The 19,803-nt window shown below is 42.8% G+C and overlaps 1 protein-coding gene across 2 annotated transcripts in view; it reads left to right on the forward strand.

Annotated features, from left to right (window-relative positions):
* The first annotated feature begins 3,952 nt into the window (after positions 1 to 3,952).
* GLT1D1 (glycosyltransferase 1 domain containing 1) overlaps positions 3,953 to 19,803 on the forward strand; it is a 90,813-nt gene continuing 74,962 nt past the window's right edge. The window contains exons 1-3 of one of the 2 annotated variants that reach the window (XM_030582866.1): positions 3,953 to 4,164; positions 13,070 to 13,218; positions 16,302 to 16,407. In XM_030582866.1, the coding sequence (XP_030438726.1) occupies positions 4,097 to 4,164; positions 13,070 to 13,218; positions 16,302 to 16,407 (323 nt within the window). In that variant the 5' untranslated portion in view covers positions 3,953 to 4,096. The remainder of the gene's footprint in view (positions 4,165 to 13,069; positions 13,219 to 16,301; positions 16,408 to 19,803) is intronic. The other variant, XM_030582867.1, reaches the window with a different exon arrangement.

Consider the following 19,803-nt stretch of genomic DNA (forward strand, 5'->3'; position numbering starts at 1 on the left):
CCTGAGCGCTGCAAGATACAGTGCTGTAAAGCGTCAGTGTAATCAGGGCAGCAGCGCGAGCCGCTGCACGCTACACCCGTAAGGGATGTGGTTTACATGCAGCGCTGGGAGAGCTCTCTCCCAGCGCTGCCGCTCTGACTACACTCACACTTCAAAACGCTGCCGCGGCAGCACTCCCGCAGCGCTGCCGGGGCAGCGCTTTGAAATTCCAAATGTAGCCATACCCTGTGTGTATATATATATATATATATATATCCTTACTAAATGTTCCATTCTATGCATCTGATCAAGTGGGCTGTAGCCCATGAAAGTTTATGCTCAAATAAATATGTTAGTCTCTAAGGTGCCACAAGTACTCCTGTTCTTTTTGTGGATACAGATTAACACGGCTGCTACTCTGAAACCTGTGTGTAACCAGTTTTGCTATGACCAGAAAGAGGGTAACCAAATATACCCCAACACTGACACCTTTTATGAAAATGCTTTTACTGTGCGCTGAGGTAAAAATAACCTCATAATTTGTACAGAGAATGTAAAAGTCAATGGTAAAAGCTGTTTAGGGCAAATTAGAGCTTCTAATGTCACTCTTGTTAAAGCAGATTTTGTCAAAGAGGAAGATTACTTACCAGAGCAGAGTGTGAATATTGCAATCCTCTATGGGTTTACTGTAAGTGTGCCTTTAGCCAGAATCCATCGTGAATGGAATGGTGTTAAACATGAAGTTATAGCTGGTGTAAGGAAGTTATTGCCTAAGGATCTTTTGATTGGGGATGGTATTAAGGCTTTGTTCAGTCAAGTTGATAACATAAACCAGTCATAGGAAAGAAATAATCGTAAACCTGTATCTATTGGGGGCAAGGATTTACCTATGGAGGGTTTCTCCAAATGTTTGTCTGAGAAAGATAGCTGTTTATCTGTAGAGAAAGGCGGTGCATATGTGGAAGAAATTTCTGAGTGTCTGTCTGGTATTTCAGAAGCGAATCTGGCATTAGATAAGGCTCAGGGAAATGTTTCTCTAGAGCAGATTAAACCTGATGGACAGGTTAAAGCCCTAACTGAGGAAGGAAAAGGTATAGCAGGGGTAAGCAACCTATGGCACACGTGCCAAAGGCGGGGCACAATCTCATTTCCAGTGACATTCACACTGCCCGGGTCCTGGCCTCCGGTCCGGGGACCTCTGCATTTTAATTTAATTTTAAATGAATCTTCTTAAACATTTTTAAAACCTTATTTACTTTACATACAACAATAGTTTAGTTATATATTATAGATTTATAGATAGAAAGAGACCTTCTAAAAATGTTAAAATATATTACTGGTACGCAAAACCTTAAATCAGAGTCAATAAATGAAGACTCGGCACACCACTTCTGAAAGGTTGCCGACCCCTAGGGTGTAGTCTTGGTGAGTGATGGATTGTTGGCTAGTGAAATTTTTAAAAGTAAGTCTGACCCGGGTAAAAGTGATGTGCTTAAAGTAGCTCAGTGTACCCTAATTGAGTGACCACAGTTGGCCCCCACTGGGACCTCGGTCACACACATACACCGCCTCTCTCATCCTTGCAAAGCACAGGCACACCTGTACAAAATGATTTCAACTTCCCTGAATATACTCCATTGATTAGTCTTCATCACCCTGGAAATTTTAATTCTTGAAAATCTAGGGTCCAGGCAGGCTATTTTATGATCTATTCAGGAACACTACATTTTGAAAGTGTTCAAGATTCCATCTCTCTGATTGGGACTCTGTTTCCCCCGTGTGAGGGATTTCTACATTCTAAGAAACAAGGAATTTACTTTTCCTATGTGTATGACAAATTTGTTCAAGATGAATATTCTGATTTAAATCAGATAAAACTTCTCCAAAAGAAGGGCTTACTAAGCCTTAGTTCTTGAGAGGTATAATAATTCTGGCCAGGATTTCTAAGGGCTTGTTTACGCTTCTGCTTATGTCAATGTAATTGACATCATTCAGGGGTATGAAAAAACCACCCCTCTGAGCGATGTAAGTTACATCAACTTAAAGCAGTATCTACTCCATACTATGTCTGCGGGAGAGACTCTCCTGCTGACACAGCTTCCGCCTCTTATTGAGGTGGAGTAATTACGTCGGTGGGAGAGTGCGATGTAGTGTGTCTTCACCAGACATATGTGCCACTGCAGTGCAGTAGTGAAGACACTAAGTCCTCCCCTAGGGTTCAAAAATGTATTCTGTGGAAAATATTTCTGAAAGAAAGGTGCAGTTTTTACACTTGTGATGGCTCAAACCAAAATCCCAGATCTGAATGCGCCTAATGTTGAGAAAATTTGGATCTACTAATTTTTTCATTTGGTTTTCATCTTGATGGATAACACATTCACATCCAATTACTATATCAAAAAATGCAAACACATACAGCAGAAATATTATTACAGAGCACAGTAAGATATGTATTTTTGTGGGCTGTTTGACAGATGATTGGTTTCTTTGCACATGCAAAACAGAACAATGGGGAAAAAAGGAAAACATGTAGCCTTTATAAATCACCCTTTGGTTTGATGAAATATTCATGTGCCATTTCTTTGTTAATATGTGTTGATTTGCCACATCTCATTCATTTGTAGGGAGCCTCAATCTTTAATGTCAGAGGGGTAGCCGTGTTAGTCTGGATCTATAAAAGCAGCAAAGAGTTCTGTGGCACCTTGTAGACTAACAGAAGTATTGGAGCATGAGCTTTCCTGGGTGAATACTCACTTCGTCAGATGCATGCATCAATCTTTAATCTCTCTAATTCACATTGGGCAGCTCTGTTTAAGTGCATGCATGTGAGCATACACAGTTAGCGTGGATATGCATATGCTAATTTGTGCTAGGCTTAAATAAAAATCCCAGATCTGAATGCTTGTAATATTGGGAAAGTTTTGGCTCAGTAATGTGTATGCAGTAAGGATGGGTGTGTGTCTGTCAGCTATGTGCATGTGTGAGGAAGAAAGCATATGTTTCTCTCTCAGGTTCTAATTCTAATCTCACTAAGGGCATAAAAACTTTACTGGTAGATCAGGTAAGGGGTGTGACTTTTTTTTACAACCAACATAATTATACCAGTAAAAGCCCTAGCAGTTATATCAGTATAAAGGTAACTTAGGTCAAGTCTATATTGCAAACTTTTGCTGGCATATGTATGTTGGTCAGGGGTGTGAGGAGGTTTGAGTTGTGACCAACATAGCTGTGCTAGCAAAATTCCTTAGTGTAAACACAGTATCACGCAAGGGGGACTGGAATAAACTATGCCACTTTTGCCATTATATACTGGACCCATATAAGGAGTACTCTGCCAATATGGTATGCCCATATATCATACCTGCAAAGCCTTCCTAGTGTGGTGTACTTATACTGGTATATACTTCCGATGTGTATAACAGCCCCCACCCCTTTATACTAATATAGCTGGGTCCAAACTAGGGCAGGTTATATCACTTTGACTATGCTGGCATAGTTAAAAGCGGTACAACTTTCTAGTGTGGACAGGGCCTTTGAGTGGTGTCAATCAGGAGTAACTCAAGTCAAGTCACCAGTGTAAAAGTGGTGCAAGTGAAGCAACACTGGCTTTGTGAGACCTGAATCTGCAGGGGTGGGGGGAGTGTCTCTCTCTCTCTGACTTTACTGGCCTGACAGGCTAGATCAGTGTTGGGGAGTTTAGAGACGAGTCAGCCCCCCCCTCAGGTCTCTCTCGCTCCTGGCTGGGCCCGATCCACTCAGAATCGGGCTTGGCCCCACACTTAGGGCTGGAGCCCCTGTGTGCATTTGTCACTGGCTAGTGGTAGGTGGCGAGGGACTGGGAGTGTCTGTTTGCCCCCGCCCCGCCACAAGGAGCAGGCGGGAGGGTCTCTCCGTCCCGCCCCGGGGGAGGCGGAACTCTAACTCGGGGCTCCTGCGGCCGGGGTGCCGTTGTGGGGCCGGACCGCAGACAGCGGCAGCCGCAGCCGCCGGCCGGTAACGTGGCCTCGGGTGCCGGCTGCGGAGCGATGGGAGCGGCCCCAAAGTGGCTCCCTGCCCTGGCCCTGCTTGGGAGCTGCCCGTAGCTGCCGCCGGGCCCGGTGGCACGCGCCGCGCCGCGATGAGGCTGCTCCTGTTGGCCTGTCTCCGAGCCCAGACGGGGAACGCTACCACCGCGGGCAGGATACAGTAAGTGCCGGCTCTGTTCTCGGGGGCTGCTCCGCGCCTGCCTCTCTCCGCGGCTCCCTCCCCGGTTCACGGGGCCCGGGGGCTCCCCTGGACCCGCCTCTCTCCGCTGCCCCCTCCCCGGTTCACGGGGCCCGGGGGCTCCCCTGGACCCGCCTCTCTCCGCTGCTCCCTCCCCCGTTCACGGCTCCCCTGCGCCTGGCTTTCTCCGCTGCTCCCTCCCCCGTTCACAGGAGCTGGGGGCTCCCCTGGACCCGCCTTTCTCTCTTCCCCACGTTCACGGGGGCCAGGGGCTCCCCTGAGCCTGCCTCTCTCCGCTGCTCCCTCCCCCATTCACAGGGGCCGGGGGCTCCCCTGGACCTGCCTCTCTCCGCTGCTCCCTCCCCGGTTCACGGGGTCCCCCCCGGACCTGCCTCTCTCCGCTGCTCGCCCTCCCCCGTTCAGAGGGGCCGGGAGCTCCCCTGGACCTGCCTCTCTCCGCTGCTCCCCCTCCCCTGTTCACAGGAGCCGGGGGTTCCCCTGGACCCGTCTTTCTTCTCTTCCCCATGTTCACGGGGGTAAGGGGGGACGCGTTGGGATTTGCCTTCTCCATTCTTAAGGAGGATTTTCCCACGTCTGCCTTTTCCCCTTGCATAAGAAAAATGGGGGCACCCTATGCCTGTTTCCTCATCCACAGAGACAAAGGGGATACCCCTCCCTGTGTTGTCCCTGCCTCCCCACCAGGGCAAGGGGGAGCTGTCATCTCCCTTGTGCCTGGCCTCCCTTTTATCCACATGGGCAAGAGAACACGCTGCCTGTCTCTCTCTTTCTCTCTCCCATTCCAAAAGAAGTGGGTGAATTCCTTTATGTGTAAACCTTCCCTCCTCCCCCCACCCCCCGTCCAGTCCACTTCCATAGGGACAGCCATGTGAAGAGTGGGTGCAGCATAATGTATTTTCCTATCAGGGCTTCTTTCAGGCCCTGAAAAATTCCTTCATTCAGAGAGGTTGAGACTATAAACACAACCTCAAAATAAGTCACAAAAGAAACATCGCAACCTCTAAATCAGGGAGACTTGAGGCATGTCAGGTTAAGAAGGTGGGTACTACACAGAGCTTCTAAAAAGTTACCTCTCCAGAAAAGGAATATTTTTATCTGTATCTGAGCAGGGAACTGGGAATCAGGATTCTTACGTATTTTCCCTTGCTCTTCTACATTGTGTGATGTCAGGTAACCACCCTGTATGCCTCTGTTTATCCACTTGTAAAATCAGATTGCTAAGGGCTTGTGTACACAAAGAACTTACCCAAGATAAGATAGGATGTGAATTTAAAGTGCAATAACTATTCTGGTCAGTTTCCCCATGTAGACAAGTCCTAGTACATACTTCCTATAAGCAGTGTGAAGCTTCATTAATAAATATAAAGTACTTTGAAATCTTTGGACTAATGGCACTGTACAAATATGCAGTATTATTGCTGATGCTACTGTTTACCTTGTAGTTTTACTTTTCTATAAAATGTGTGAGAAAAGAGCATTATGATTAAAAGCATAAAACTAGTGACGTTTCATGTTTGGACTCTTCATTGTTTTTGTTGATACAGACTAACATGACTTACCCCTCTGAAACCTGCAGAAGGCAGGTGTTCCCCATTCATCCTCCACTCCTGAGGCCTCACATTCCAACATTTACAGTCCCAACAAGTGATGAGTGTTACATTCCAAAAGGACGTACACAGCTGAACCTGTTGACAAGCAGAGTGAAACTTCATTGGGTTCAGCTCTACTTCTAGAGAGAAAACTACTGACTTCGGGCCCTAGAAGCAAAGTAATTGCCCCTCACAATGCAGTTTTGAAAGTCCCACTTCACAATGGATCTCGAGATCCCTTCCAGTCCTAGAATCTATGAATCTGTTGGGGTGTACTCATTTCAAGCCAACACGAATCATCCGTTAATTCCCTCCACCCATGCTGTTTGGAAAGAGATGTCCAAAGCAGAGAGAAATTAAAGAAAAATTGATGTTGATTAAATAAGTATGAATGAATTAAGTGAATGTTTGAAGGTGTACAGGAGTAATTGTAAACTGCTGGCCATCCTTACAGTTCATTACACTCACAAGAATAGTGTGCAAATAAAGGTGCCTCGGTCTTGTAAGGGAGAGGAACAAAATTCACTGATAAGGCAGTTTCAAACCAAAAAAGGTTATATGAGGACAGATTTGGTTTCACAGTGAAAGCCTCTCAAAGTTGTAATTTAAATACCTACAGCTTCCATAGACTTTACTGGGAATTGTGGTTGGTCACTACCTCTGAGGCTCAGGCATACAGACCGGATCCAAATACCAGCTGAAGTAGAAATTATTTCATTGACTTCAGTAGGTTTAAGATTAGGTCCTCTACACTCAGCAATGGCTTTGGAAACCAGCCTGCTGACCGAGGCTTTGTGGAAGAGAATCAATGTAGTAGTATGAAATGTATTTAAAAAAGTGGCGTTGTTATTACTGTAACACCTAGGAGCCCTAATCATAGACCAGGACCCGGTTGTGTTAGGTACTGTACAAACACAGAAAAAGAAGTTCCTGGACAGCAGTCACTCTATCCCCATAACTTATTGTACAGTACAACCCCATTCAAAATGAGAATATAAAATAAAGTGGGTTTTTTTGAAGGTGGGGAGCGAAGAAGAGGAGTGGATATAGTGCAAAACACAACACAGGTGTTGCAAGCTACAGCATGTAAGAACCACGGACTATTTTAACTCACAGGAAACCTTGGAATCCCAATCAGTTTGGAACCACAAAACAAACTTGCAGGGCATGAAGTACCATGAACTCTGGAATCAGGTGGGGCTGTTGGTGTTGCCTTTTTCAGATTGCTAGCCGGGACAAACCAGAAGCAGCAATCAATATACTCCTGAGGACGTTCTGCACCAAAAAAATAAAAATTCTGCAAATGTTATTTGTCAAATAAATTTGAAGGCTCCAGCACGACATTGGGGAACACAGGCCCCTGGCTGCACAGAGGTGGGAGATCATTGTGCAGCTCCCTGCCCAGACATGGACTCCGCAGTGAGGCTGCACCCAACCCTGACACAATGCCAGGACTGGCCTGCCCCAGAAACACCCCAGGGCCCTGCCCCTCTGTGCCAGGTGCAGGCAGGTAGGATCCAAGTGTGAAGGGTCTTAGTGTGGGGGGATCCAAGTGTGTGGGGGAGGATCTGGATGCACAGGTGATTGTTGGAGGGAAGGGGGAGTTGTGGGTGCAACAGTAATGGGACTTTGCAAGGGGTCCAGGTGAAGGTGGTTGAGGCTCGGCAGGGGTCTGAGTGTGAGGGAACAGAGCTCAGTGGGGGGATGTCTGGGTGTGGTGGTCCAGATGCTGGGGGAGTGGGGCTCAGGGGGTGGGGATCCAGGTGCAGCTGATTGGGGCTCAGTGGGGTGGGGATCTGGGTGCAGTTGGCTCAGTGGGTGGTCCAGGTGCAGGGGGAGTGGAGCTCAGCAGGAGGGTCTAGGTATGAGGGGTTCTGGATTCATGGGGGATGGGGGAGCAGCTCCCTGTACAGGGATCCCTCCTCCTGCAGCTTAGGAGCAATGGGTGCAGGAAGTGGGTGTGCGGCAGTAGGGGGAGAGGGAAGGAATTTGCAGAGCTTCCTGCAGCTGGGGGAGAAATCTGGGGGTTGGTCTGACCCATCTCCAGATGCCATGCAGAGGAAGAGGAAGTCTCATCCTCCCTAGCCCAGCAGGGACTGGCAGCTGAGTCCTGCGCAGGGTAGGAGCCACAAGCTGGGTCTTCCCCAGTTCTGCCCCCTGCCCCACAGTGATTTACTTCTCTGCCGGCTGCCCTGAGCACCTGAAACATACTGCTGTAGGGGCACGCATGTAACTGCTTTTGTGGTTTCCCATGACTTCCCCATCAGAAAGTCATTTTTCTGGGGGGAAGCAAAAAAATCTGCAGGGGGCATAAATTCTGTGCATGTGCACAGGTGCAAAATTCCCCCAGGAGTAATGAATAAGAGTAGGAAAGAATGTATGAAATGGATCATAAAACATCACCTGGGTTTTTGTAGCCATGTTAGACAAAAATTGCTTTCCTATGTAAGTCCTTCATTAAAGCGTGAATAGGGCACACATAGAAAAGAACTGCACCTTTTATATTTTATATTACCAGCAGTATTACTAACAATATAAATATATATAATTTTATATTACCAGCAGTATTACTAACAAACAGTATAGATCTACAGTATGCCACAGCATTAAAGACTTTTCTTGCTTTGCCTTTTCACAACACTTATGTGAGTGTGATGGGTGCGTATTCTCCTTATTCCCAGAGATTAAGAAGCTAAGACGTACAGCTTGATTTTGAAATGTGCTGAGTACCTGAAGTTCACCTTAGAATTAAAAGGAGAAGAATTGGGTCTATACAAGGGATTTACTTACAGCCAAACAGTAAATCAGTGGCTGAGCCAACGCTGGAATGCAGGAGTCCCAGATGCCCAGCACTATGTTCAATAACCAGCATCCAAATTTTATTACCAAAAATACTAGATGATAAAAAATGAAAGTAACTGGAGCCCACAGACAGAGAACAAAATCCAATAAAGTGAATCCAGAGTTCACAATGTTTCTCTAAATACTGGGTTATTTAATTCTGGAGTCTGTAAGTGATGCAACTGAAGCTGTGTCTCCAAGTTATTATTCAACTGGACCATAACAAATGATCTGTTTCAGCCTGAGTAGTGGACAATTCACAATTCCTCTGATTTGACTTTCTCTCCAAAGAAATAGCCAACTGCCAGATTCTGAGACCCAAACTCCAGTGTAGAAGCACTTTACTCCACATGTTGTGGCACTGATTTCAGTTGGGCTGTTCATGGAGTAATGTGCCACTCAGCATAAGTAAGGATGGCAAAATCTGGCCTGAAGTAAAGAATGTCAGTAATGCAGATGTTCCTTTGGAAATTTACCCACATTCTACAAGGAAACAATAGAGAAAACACTACCTCAAAATTCAGTATTTCTTGCAAGGCTCAACACTGTCACATGTGTTTGCTTTACAGAGAGCAGAGAACGCATTTATTTTTATTCCAAAAGTGTTTGTTTATGAATTGGCAAAACAATTTAAATACACAGTTTTTATCAGATGAGAAAACAAAATATATCAGTAGTGTCTATATGCCTTGGCCTGATCCAGGGCCATCTGTGACTTCACAGACAGTGAGCTTTCAAAACAGAACAAAATAAAAACCTTGTAAAATAGTCTCCAAAGCATCCTCGCCTCATCCTCCTGGAAGTGGTGTGTTCAAGTGCACAGGAAGTTGTACTCTTCATTCCCTGAGCGAAAATAAGCCTTTCATGGAGGAAGAAAATCACACTCTGCAAATTCTAATACTTTAGATAAATCCTGTTTAACACCCTGATCCCACAGATATTTATGCATGTGCTTAACCCGAAGCATGAGAGTGAGTGGTTACATTGAACTCAATGACGTGCATAAATGTTTTCAGGATTAGGGATTGTAAAGAATTTTCAAAGTATTCATTTTAACTTCCTAAATTGTATATTATCTTTTACGTGCTCCTGAACAACCAGTCATAGAGTCAAGTATCAGAGTGAGTCCAGCTTTTTATCCCACCTCTAGACATATCCAGGACCTCAATAGTGGCAACTCAAAGCTCTGCTTCCTTAAGAGAGTCCTTCATAAATAGCCATCTTTTTAGAACACCGCAAGGAAGTCTTCCCTTCCATTTACCATTGAGACCACCATTGTTCTGCTTTGATTTGCGTCTGTCAGGGTCACCTCTGTTAGCAGGTTTTGCCATTGATCCCTCTGTCCCCATATGTAACAACTAGAGCTGGAGTAGGGAAATTTGTCATCTGGGTAGCCATCAGCTTGGTTCAGGGCCAAGAACTGCAGAGAGCTCTCCTTTCGACACCTTTCTCATCTGGCTTGAGCGTTGCTCTTTACGACACATACACTGCTCGGCACTCATGGGAAAGGCAAGTCAAATCAATCCTACTTCTACACTACAAAAACTAAAGTTTTAGGGAACCAGTCACAGTTTCTTGACGTGATTAAAACATGGTTCTATCTTGCCTGAGAGATGGGCTTGCTACCTCTGAGGTACAAAACCACCCCCAAGACATCCAGGATGATCCTGAGCCAATAAAATTGGACAGGTGGTAGTGTGTACTGAGCACCTGTACAGTTTTCAAGGGACAGCTACCTTGAAAAAGGGATGAACCAGAACACATAGCAACCCTATAGGATAGATCAGACCAAGCTTTTTTAATTGCAGTAAACACCAGTGGTAACACCATAAAGTCCCACATATACACAAAAGATCGAAAAGTGTTAGGATAGCCTAATTTTGGCAATTAATTGATTATTAGCAGTAAATATGCCCAATGGCCTGTGATGGGATGGGATCTGAGTTACTACAGAGAATTCTTTCCTGAGTGCTGGCTGGTGAGTCTTGCCCACATGCTCAGGGTTTAGCTGATCGCCATATTTGGGATCGGGAAGGAATTTTCCTCCAGGGCAGATTGGCAGAGGCCCTGGAGATTTTTTGCCTTCCTCTGTAGCGTGGGGCATGGGTCACTTGCTGGAGGATTCTCTGCACCTTTAGGTCTTTAAACCATGATTTGAGTTCTTCACTAACTCAGACATAGGTTAGGGGTTTGTTATGGAGTGAGTGGGTGAGATTCTGTGGCCTGTGTTGTGCTAGAGTGATCGTAATGGTACCATCTGACCTTAAAGGCTATGAGTGTCAGGGCTTTAGTATGTTGCATCTGGGTCCCTCAGCAGATAGTTTGTTATGTAGAGGGGATCAAAATATAAAGAGTAACATCGATTGAGCAACACCCCGGAACAGTTTCATGAGTGACTCAAATTACTTTGGAGTGTTTGCATCATAATTTCTGAAATGATAAAAAATAGCGACGTGATTTGGAGCTGTGGTAATTGAAGACAAAAGGAAATATGTTCACCTCCTGTAGTTAGACAAGATTGCATCAGCTCAGAATTTCTAGCTGAGTTTCTTGGGTTCTGAAGTCCTTTGAGAGTGTGGTGTTAGTTATTTTCAAATTAACTGTAACATGCAAACATATTGCTTGTACATTATAGTGATGTATGCTAATTGGAATACTGAAGGGAAAAAAAAAATCTTTTAGACAAGTTAATGAGCACATGAGGACTTGTGAAATGTTTGCATGAGCACCCCAATTGCTTGCCTGCCTGAGAGAATGCATTTCTACAGCTGTGGGGTTTGCGGTTCATTATTATTTAATTAGGGCCAAATTTTAAACCCCATACATTGGTAAAAACCCCAACTGAAGTACATGAGATTGCTCATGTGAATAATTGCTCAACAATGTGAATAAAGGCCTTACAATTTGGCTGTATTTTATTATTTATTAATGCTTACTCTGATTTATTAGTTTTATTTCAAATGGTGAAATCCAAAGTAAAATGAATTCCTATTCAATATAATGGAGAAATATAGTACCATATGTTGTGCCAATAAGGCTCTGTCTGTTATAGTGCTAATAGTCTTTCCAGAGCCTCAAGACGTTTTATAGCATTTTTAGCAGCAATTTCTGCACTGATGCCTAACTTCCCCAGGACAGATAATTACATTCTTTGAGAGGCTGTGAAGCGACAGAGAAAGGAAAAAGAATAATATTCAAGAAGCTGTTGAAGTCACGGATTTTAATGCCAGAATAATTAATATGTGGATGAGAAATGAACCAACTGGAGCAATATCTAATGACCACAAAAATGTAGTGTTCTTTTTATGATGCTGGAAATGTAAACACTTCATATTTGAAGTTATTTTATATACATTTTGCTGACACAATATGCAAGTTTCTGTCAAAATACAGGCATGTTCCTGCACTGGCCAATGACAATGGCACAACCGTCAACTGATCTCAGTTTCAGTAGGGGGATGTAAAATCTCACTGGTAGTAAGTAGATTGCTGATCCAAAACCCATTTTAATCAGCGGAAGTTTTTCCATTGACTTTAACAGTCTTTGTATCAGGGATTTAATGTGAAGAATATTGTTAGATTATGCTGTGCAAAATGTATATCATTACCATCTTGAAAGCCAACAATAAAAAATAATATTGTCTTGATATTTTAAAATCTCAGTTGTGTTAATTTTTGGTATGTTCATGAAAACATGTTAAATTTTTTTTTAATAAATGGCACAATTATAGAGAACTAACCCCATTTTACAGATGAGTAAACTGAAGCAAAGAGAAATGAAGTCCAGGGTCAAATAGTGTGTTAGCAGGAGGCTGAGGAATACAATTTTTAGTCCTCTGCTTGAGCCTAAAATCCTTTTGCACTGAACAAAGTTTTACGTTGCACTTTTTTTTTGGTGGTGATGGTTTGGTATTTATGTTAATAGGATTAATTAACTGGATGCTTTTATATTTTCTTTCACAAAGCCCCCTGGATTCAGTCCACTGAGGGCCTGATCCAACACATACAGCAATTAAAGGGAGTCTTTCCAGTGATTTGAAGGACATTGGATCAGGTTCATAGAGCCAGATCCTGCAATGTGCTGAATGTTTTCAACTTTCATTGATTTCAGAGGGAGCTGATGGTTCTCAGTACCTTGGACTATTGGGCCATGTGAGGGGATGCCTCAGTACCTTGGAAGTTTGGCCATGTGAGGGGATGCAGATCCTATTGCTGGCAGCACACACCCTGTTGAATAAAAATCAGAAGGACATAGAGATATCAGAAAGGGGCTTTCATGAGATAGTATTTTCCAACCCAGGTTGCATAAGGAAGGTGAATATAGGGGATAAAAGTTTTTAAGCAAAATATGTTTTTATTAAGCTATTCAACATAATGGCAAGTCTGCAGCATATTAATATTCATCATCTTCCATTTGTTCTATTGTTTTTGTGATGAAGGGATCATCTAGAAGCTGTGGGTCACATATGCAGTCTTAAGGATGCCTTTGGCTACGAGAACCCATCTGAAATAGCAAATCTAATCTCTGCAGAGAAGTTTGAAGCAGCTTTGGCTATTCATCTTTATAAAGGAGGCAGACTTCTGCAAGGTAATCCTCTTTCAATTTAGCAGTAAAGATAACCCTTAAAAGAAAGAGACTGAAAGAAAGCAGGAATGAATACAAATAGCTACAAATGGAAAATGTGCATAAACCCATATATAATGTAGTTATTCAGTTTATCCATTTCAACAAATGTTAATAAACATTGAAAATGTTTCTCTGTGGGAGACTTGATCCACAGCAGAGAGAACTAAGTAACTGTACTTTTAAAGGACACAATGTGTTTTATAATTAAATACTTTTACTCCAGTAAGATAAGAGCATTACAGTAACATTAAGATACTTTCAACAAATGTGCTCTTTCAGAGGATGATAATAGCTTGGCTAAGTATAGCAGAGGTCAAACAGAAGAAAGGAGAGAGGCTAATTTGATTTTCTGTTGAAAAATGAATCATGTTTTCTAGACATGAAATAACTTTGAGTTGTCAGTCATGCCAGCTAAACTGCAGGAGACAGCATGTTAGCTGACAAATAATAAAATCTTCTATTGTAACTGGCCAAGTAGAACAAAATTTTAGTCTGCCATTAATGACATGCTAGCAACACTGGCTTCCAGAATTACAGACAGTGTCAGCAGCTGAAATTGCAAATACAGTCCAATTCTTGAGCTCATTTTCAGATCATCCAAGTCTATACATTGGGTCAAATGTAGATAATGGATTACTTTCAACAGACCAGGAAATAACATTAGTTTTCAGGGCCCCAAAGTCTCTATCTTTCTGGTACTAGGAGTTTCAAAGTTCAATTTATTACTGTTAGTATGCATTTGTACAGTGTCTGTGACAATGGAACCCTATTCAGACTGGGAACTCTGGAATACAAATAAATAATAATCTCTGTTAATCTGTGTATTGTGATTTTTATTCTGTGACAAGACAAAATGGTTACAGGAAAGGCTGATGAAAGGGGTTAAGATTGATTTTACATGCTATTTTAGGTAGAGGAGTGAACATAAGATTGGATTTTCAAAAGTGCTCAATATTTGGCCTAACTTTACACCAATACTGATTTTGATGGAAGCCAAGTTCAGTTCATGCTAAGTACTTAGAGAAAATCTTACTAATCTAAATAAATCACAATCCCACTGTTCCTAGAAACAGCTGCAACAGCAAACAGAATTATATTGAAAAATAAATGGAAATCCACCAAAAAAAAAAAAAAAGTACAGTAATATGATTACCAGGATGATTGAACTGACAAATCTAGAAGAGATTACTGAGTGTTTGAAGGGAGGGGGGAAACAGAATGTGGAGGAGATGCAGTAATTGGTTTCAGAAATTTAGTAATTGGCATGTTAATAGTAACATCTATTACCTGTATTTTTCATCATAATAAAAACTTGTCATAATTGAAAAACATTTACCAGCATAGTGCCATATGTGAATATTTTGATCCTGATCCTGTAACCATAACTTACATGAGAAAGGGCTGCAGGATGAGGTTCTGTAATAAAATATTAACGACGATTAGTAGTTAGGGCCTTAGTTATCTCTCCTCCAAAAGATGGTGTCTTCAGAAGCATGTTGCTCCCAAGCCATGTTTGTACATCGGTCTAATGTTCAGAGGAAAGAGTGCCATCTGCTGAATCATTGACACCACTACCATCCAAAGGTGAAAAAAAGGAGAAAATAAAAGCCCTTTTGCAGGGGCGGTAGGGGAGTGGAACTACATCGTCATCCATTTGCGGTCATCTTTAAAGCATCTTTAAATGTGCAATATTCTGACTTATCAATTATGAAGCACAATTATGCTTTAGAGACAAAATGACAGACTTCTTCCCCAAAGGACTAGCTACAAACACCAGGCAATAGACAGCTGGTAAAGGTTCCTTGACCCTGACCTATAGAACTTCACAATTCCATGTGAAACCCACAAAATCAGTAGCCTAGATGGCAGATCTGATAACTGCATCCCTCTCTTCCAGTGTTGCTAGAGACTTGTTTGTTCTGCCAAAGTGTAATCTCATTTATCTGGAATGTAAAAGCATGTGTGTTGTAATTAGCAGCAATCAGGTTGTTATTTGTAGCTTAATGAAGTTTAAAAGTGACCACTTGTTTTCAGTGCTCTTGTAATTCTTAAAGAATCGAGTATAATATCCTCAGTCTGCTATGTTGATTAGTTTTTTGGTAACTTGCTATGTACTAAAAATCCTCTGGTTCCAAATAAACAAATGTTATTAGAATGGAATCTCATTTTTATCACAATTTTCCCCCTCTAAGTAATCTTAGGCCATGTTCACATTAAAGCTTTAGCATCAATGTAGAAACGCAGATGTAGTTGTCCTGGTGTAAACTTTGACACCCTACCCTTATACTGGTGCAAGTCCCAGTTTACACCAGTGCAGTACATTGATGTAGCTATGCCTCTGCTTAAAAACTTGAGTGTTGACAAGGCCTCATTCATTCACAGCAGCCCCAATAAAATAACATGTTGGCACACCCTGCACTCTTACAGTTGTTGTTGCACCAGCACATTTTGGGACTCCTGAAGTACATTTCATATAGTGACCAAACATTGTTCCTTGCAGAAGCTGCTTCTGGATAATCTGTAAACCCGAGCAAGTGCTGTATCATGGGACAGAATTAAGCAGAATGGTTGATCCAGAGCAGCTTCAGTTCTCTAGGGAGAAACTATAGCAGACTTCACCTATTCTGCCTTATCTCCGCCCTTTTCTCAAATGTAGCAACTAACTGGTTCAATCAATGCTTGTAAAATGCTTGGAAGGCAGCTGAGTATGGAAGTTCAGGCTGTTCCAACCAACTATTTATTGAAACAGCCTTTTGGCTGAGTATAGGCAGGGCCTAAGAAAACATTACAGGTAGATAATAGACTAGCATGTGTGTAACAGAGTATACATATTGCACGATCCCATTAAAATTCAAGCTTAACCAGGTGTCATCAAAGGACTGTGCTGATGAGTGTAGAAACATAGCTTGGAGATATACACTGTTGTAGGAATAACATCTCATGTTCACCTACGCTATTCACTAGTACTTTCTTCAAATCCTAATCTTATTAGATTACATGTAGCTCTCCTGCCTGTCTGTCTCATAGTTATTTTCATTTTGTAGGAAGTAGAATTCCTTTCGGGATCATCTTTGGTGGCACGGATATAAATGAAGATGTCAAACATGAAGAAAAACACAGGGTGATGGGGGCAGTGTTAGAAGAAGCCAGGTAATAATGAATGTAGGGTTTATGCAGAAGATTATTGTTCATCATTATAATAATAAATAGATATTGTGGTTGGTGTTTATTAAAGGCCTGAACCTGTTACCACTAGAGTTACTAGGAGTTTGACATAGACTTCAATAAGAACAGAGCAAACCCTTTGTAAAACTGAATGTGTAAACATTCTGTTCTTATACCGCAGTCACCACTGTGGTATTTGACCATATTAATGACTTGCCCAAATCATACAAGGAACTGGTGGAAGGGCCCTGGGGATTTTCCAAAACACCCCTGGGATTTTCCAGAGCACCAGTGTTAGTTAGAAGCTCAAGTCCAATTAAAAGTTAATGGAACTTGTGGTCCTAATGATCTAACCTTGTACTTTGTCTGCTCAACCACAGCTGTTCCCGAGAATAGTGGATGTGTGCATGTGAGGAGGAAATCATATTATAGGGCAGGTAAAAGGTGTAATAATCTTATAATCAGAAATGCAGTAAGAATAATACCTAGCATATTTAATTTATATGTGATCAGATATGTGTGTGTAGGGAGAGGAGAATTTTTTGGAAAATAATAGGTTTGCTTTTTTTAAGGCAGAGCCTCTGGCAGTTTACTGCTCTTTGGTAGACTGGTAGTGAGTTTGCACTGGGATGTTACGTCTTTTCTCTTGAAAAAATGTGATCTATATATCTTAGTTTTATTGATTAAGCTCATCACCCTGGTATCTGAGTGCAAATTAATGTTACCTACCCCGACTTATTTCAATGTATATTTTCAGTGGTTTGCGAGGACTAAAACACAGCTGAGAGTGTCCCACGATATCCACAGAACTGTCATTCATACATAACGTGACAGTTGGGTATTTGACCCCCAAACTGGGATGATGATTATTTGTTATTGCAGTAGTGCCTACAGGCCTAAACTGGGTTGGACCCCATTGTGGTAGGCCCTGTACAAACATATAATAAACAATAACAATCATTGCCCCAGAATGATACTTTTAAAGCTCCATGTCTGTTTTCTATTAACCTCCCTTCTACACTACGAATGATGTCTATCTTGGGAACCCCGTTCCGTCAGCATTTGCAGTCCAAGTTCAAAGCTGCCCAACTGTTTAATTTCAGCAAAACCACAACGAACAAGTATTTGCATTGGGATCAGTACATTACAGACTTAAATCTGATTCCCCCTATGCCTCACAAAAGCTTTTTCTGTAGCTCATTTGGTGCTTGCATCTGGCACGTTGACAGTGCACTTGACAGTAGTGTCTGAGACTCAAGTTGAAAGTGGTTTTGTTCTTTCTTCTTTTATTTTTTTTGTTAATATGCTTCTTTTTAGAGCTGCATAAACAAAGCAGTATAGACCATGCAGGAAAAATCATTTAGTATTGCGTGTTAACCTGTTGTTTTACAATTAAAGAAAAAATCCAGTGCTACTTATAAAGCTATCCAAGACACTGCAGGAACTAATTCCTGAATCAGAATATATGTGTAACAATGAACAGAGTTTTTGATGACACTTTTCACTCTTTCAGCATCTACACTGACAGAAAAGGAGGGTCTGTCTTAATCCAAAGTCCATCGGTCAATGAGAATCTTTCCATTGACTTTAGTGGGGTTTGGAGGCAGGTGTGGAACCTTCCATTGCATGCACTAGAACTCAAGAGTATTTCAAAACCTTGGTACGTTTTTATTGGTACACCTCTACCTCAATATAACGCTGTCCTCGGGAGCCAAAAGATCTTACCATGTTATAGATGAAACCGTGTTATATTGAACTTGCTTTGATCCACCGGAGTGCGCAGCTCCACCCCTCGGAGCACTGCTTTACCGCATTATATCCAAATTTGTGTTATATCGGGTTGCATTATATCGAGGTAGCGGTGTATTTTAAAATTAATGTAATAATTGATTTAACTTTTATTGACAGTTTATTTGGAGGCTGATTCAGTGATCTTTACTCATGTTGAGTAGTGCTTTACTCTGTGAGTCATCCCACTGACATGCAAGTAAAACATGATTTCAGTGGGAATATTCATATACTTATGTGTAAGTAATGGTAACATTAAGTAATGGTGGCAGAATAGGCTTTATAGGCTTTGTAGCCCTTGATTCTACAGTAGGCTCTGCATGAATGCAGGGGTGGAGCTCACTGAAGACTGAGGGCTTGGCTACACTAGAGAGTTGCAGCGCTGGTGAGGGGGTTACAGCGCTGCAACTTAGGATGTGGCCACACTTGCAAATCACGGCCAGCGCTGCAACTCCCTGGTTGCAGCGCTGGCTGTACACCCGGTCGAGCCTCGGGTGTAGGGATTCCAGCACTGGTGATCCAGCGCTGGTCAGCAAGTGTGGACGCCCACCAGCGCTTTTATTGACCTCCGGGGTATAAGGAGGTATCCCAGAATTCCTGTCCACAACAAACCGGAAGAAAGGGAGAGCTCGGAGTTCAGCCAAACTGCTTATTTAAAAAACAAACACAGCTCCTGTTTGCTGAGCGAGCGGAGGCAGGCAGGGGAATTACTTTGGAATGTTCACAGCTGTTTGCTTGAAGAGAGAAACAGCACGCTCACACGGCAGAGGGGGAGGGGGAAGTCCGTGTTCAGCAGTTGCTGATCTGGTCTGACGGGTATTTAGCAGTACATAATTTGCATTTAGTGAATGAGAGAGATGTGGGGGAAGGGAGTTAGAACTTTTAAAATGATTGAAGGTAGGCACAGTCCTTAGAACTTGCAAGGCAGGGAGCTGAGAACAGTGTCAACTCCAAAAATCCATTCTGTCTGTCTCCTCCACGCTCCCTGTCACATTCCACCCCACCCCCCTCTTTTGAAAAGCACGTTGCAGCTACTTGAATGCTGGGATAGCTGCCCACAATGCACCACTCCCAACAGCGCTGCAAGTGCTGCAAATGTGGCCACACTGCAGCGCTGGTAGCTGTCAGTGTGGCCACACTGCAGCGCTGGCCCTACACAGCTGTACGAACACAGCTGTAACTACCAGTGCTGCAAAACTGTAAGTGTAGCCATACCCTGAGACTCTAAACCCTGAAGCTGCAAGGTACTAAGCACATGCTGAAATTTAAACACCTGAGTAGCTGCATTGAAGCTAAGGGCTACTTACATGCGTAAAGTTAGAAACATGCTTAAATACCTAAATGAACTGAGGCCTTACACTCCAGTTCAGGAAAGTATCTCTATTCACATCAGCTCTTCGCATGGGCACGAGTCAAAGTCTCAGTGAACCAATCACTAACGCATCATTTATCACTAACACTCTGATTCAGGAGAGCATTTAAGCATATGCTTGAGTCAGATGTGGGCAAACTACAGGGACCGTCCTGCCCAGCCTCTGAGTTCCTGGCTGGGGAGCCTACTCTCCGGCCCCTCCCCTGCAGCCATGCCACTGC

The sequence above is a fragment of the Gopherus evgoodei genome, chromosome 13 (genome assembly GCF_007399415.2).
Source record: "Gopherus evgoodei ecotype Sinaloan lineage chromosome 13, rGopEvg1_v1.p, whole genome shotgun sequence".
Lineage (NCBI taxonomy): Eukaryota > Metazoa > Chordata > Testudines > Testudinidae > Gopherus > Gopherus evgoodei.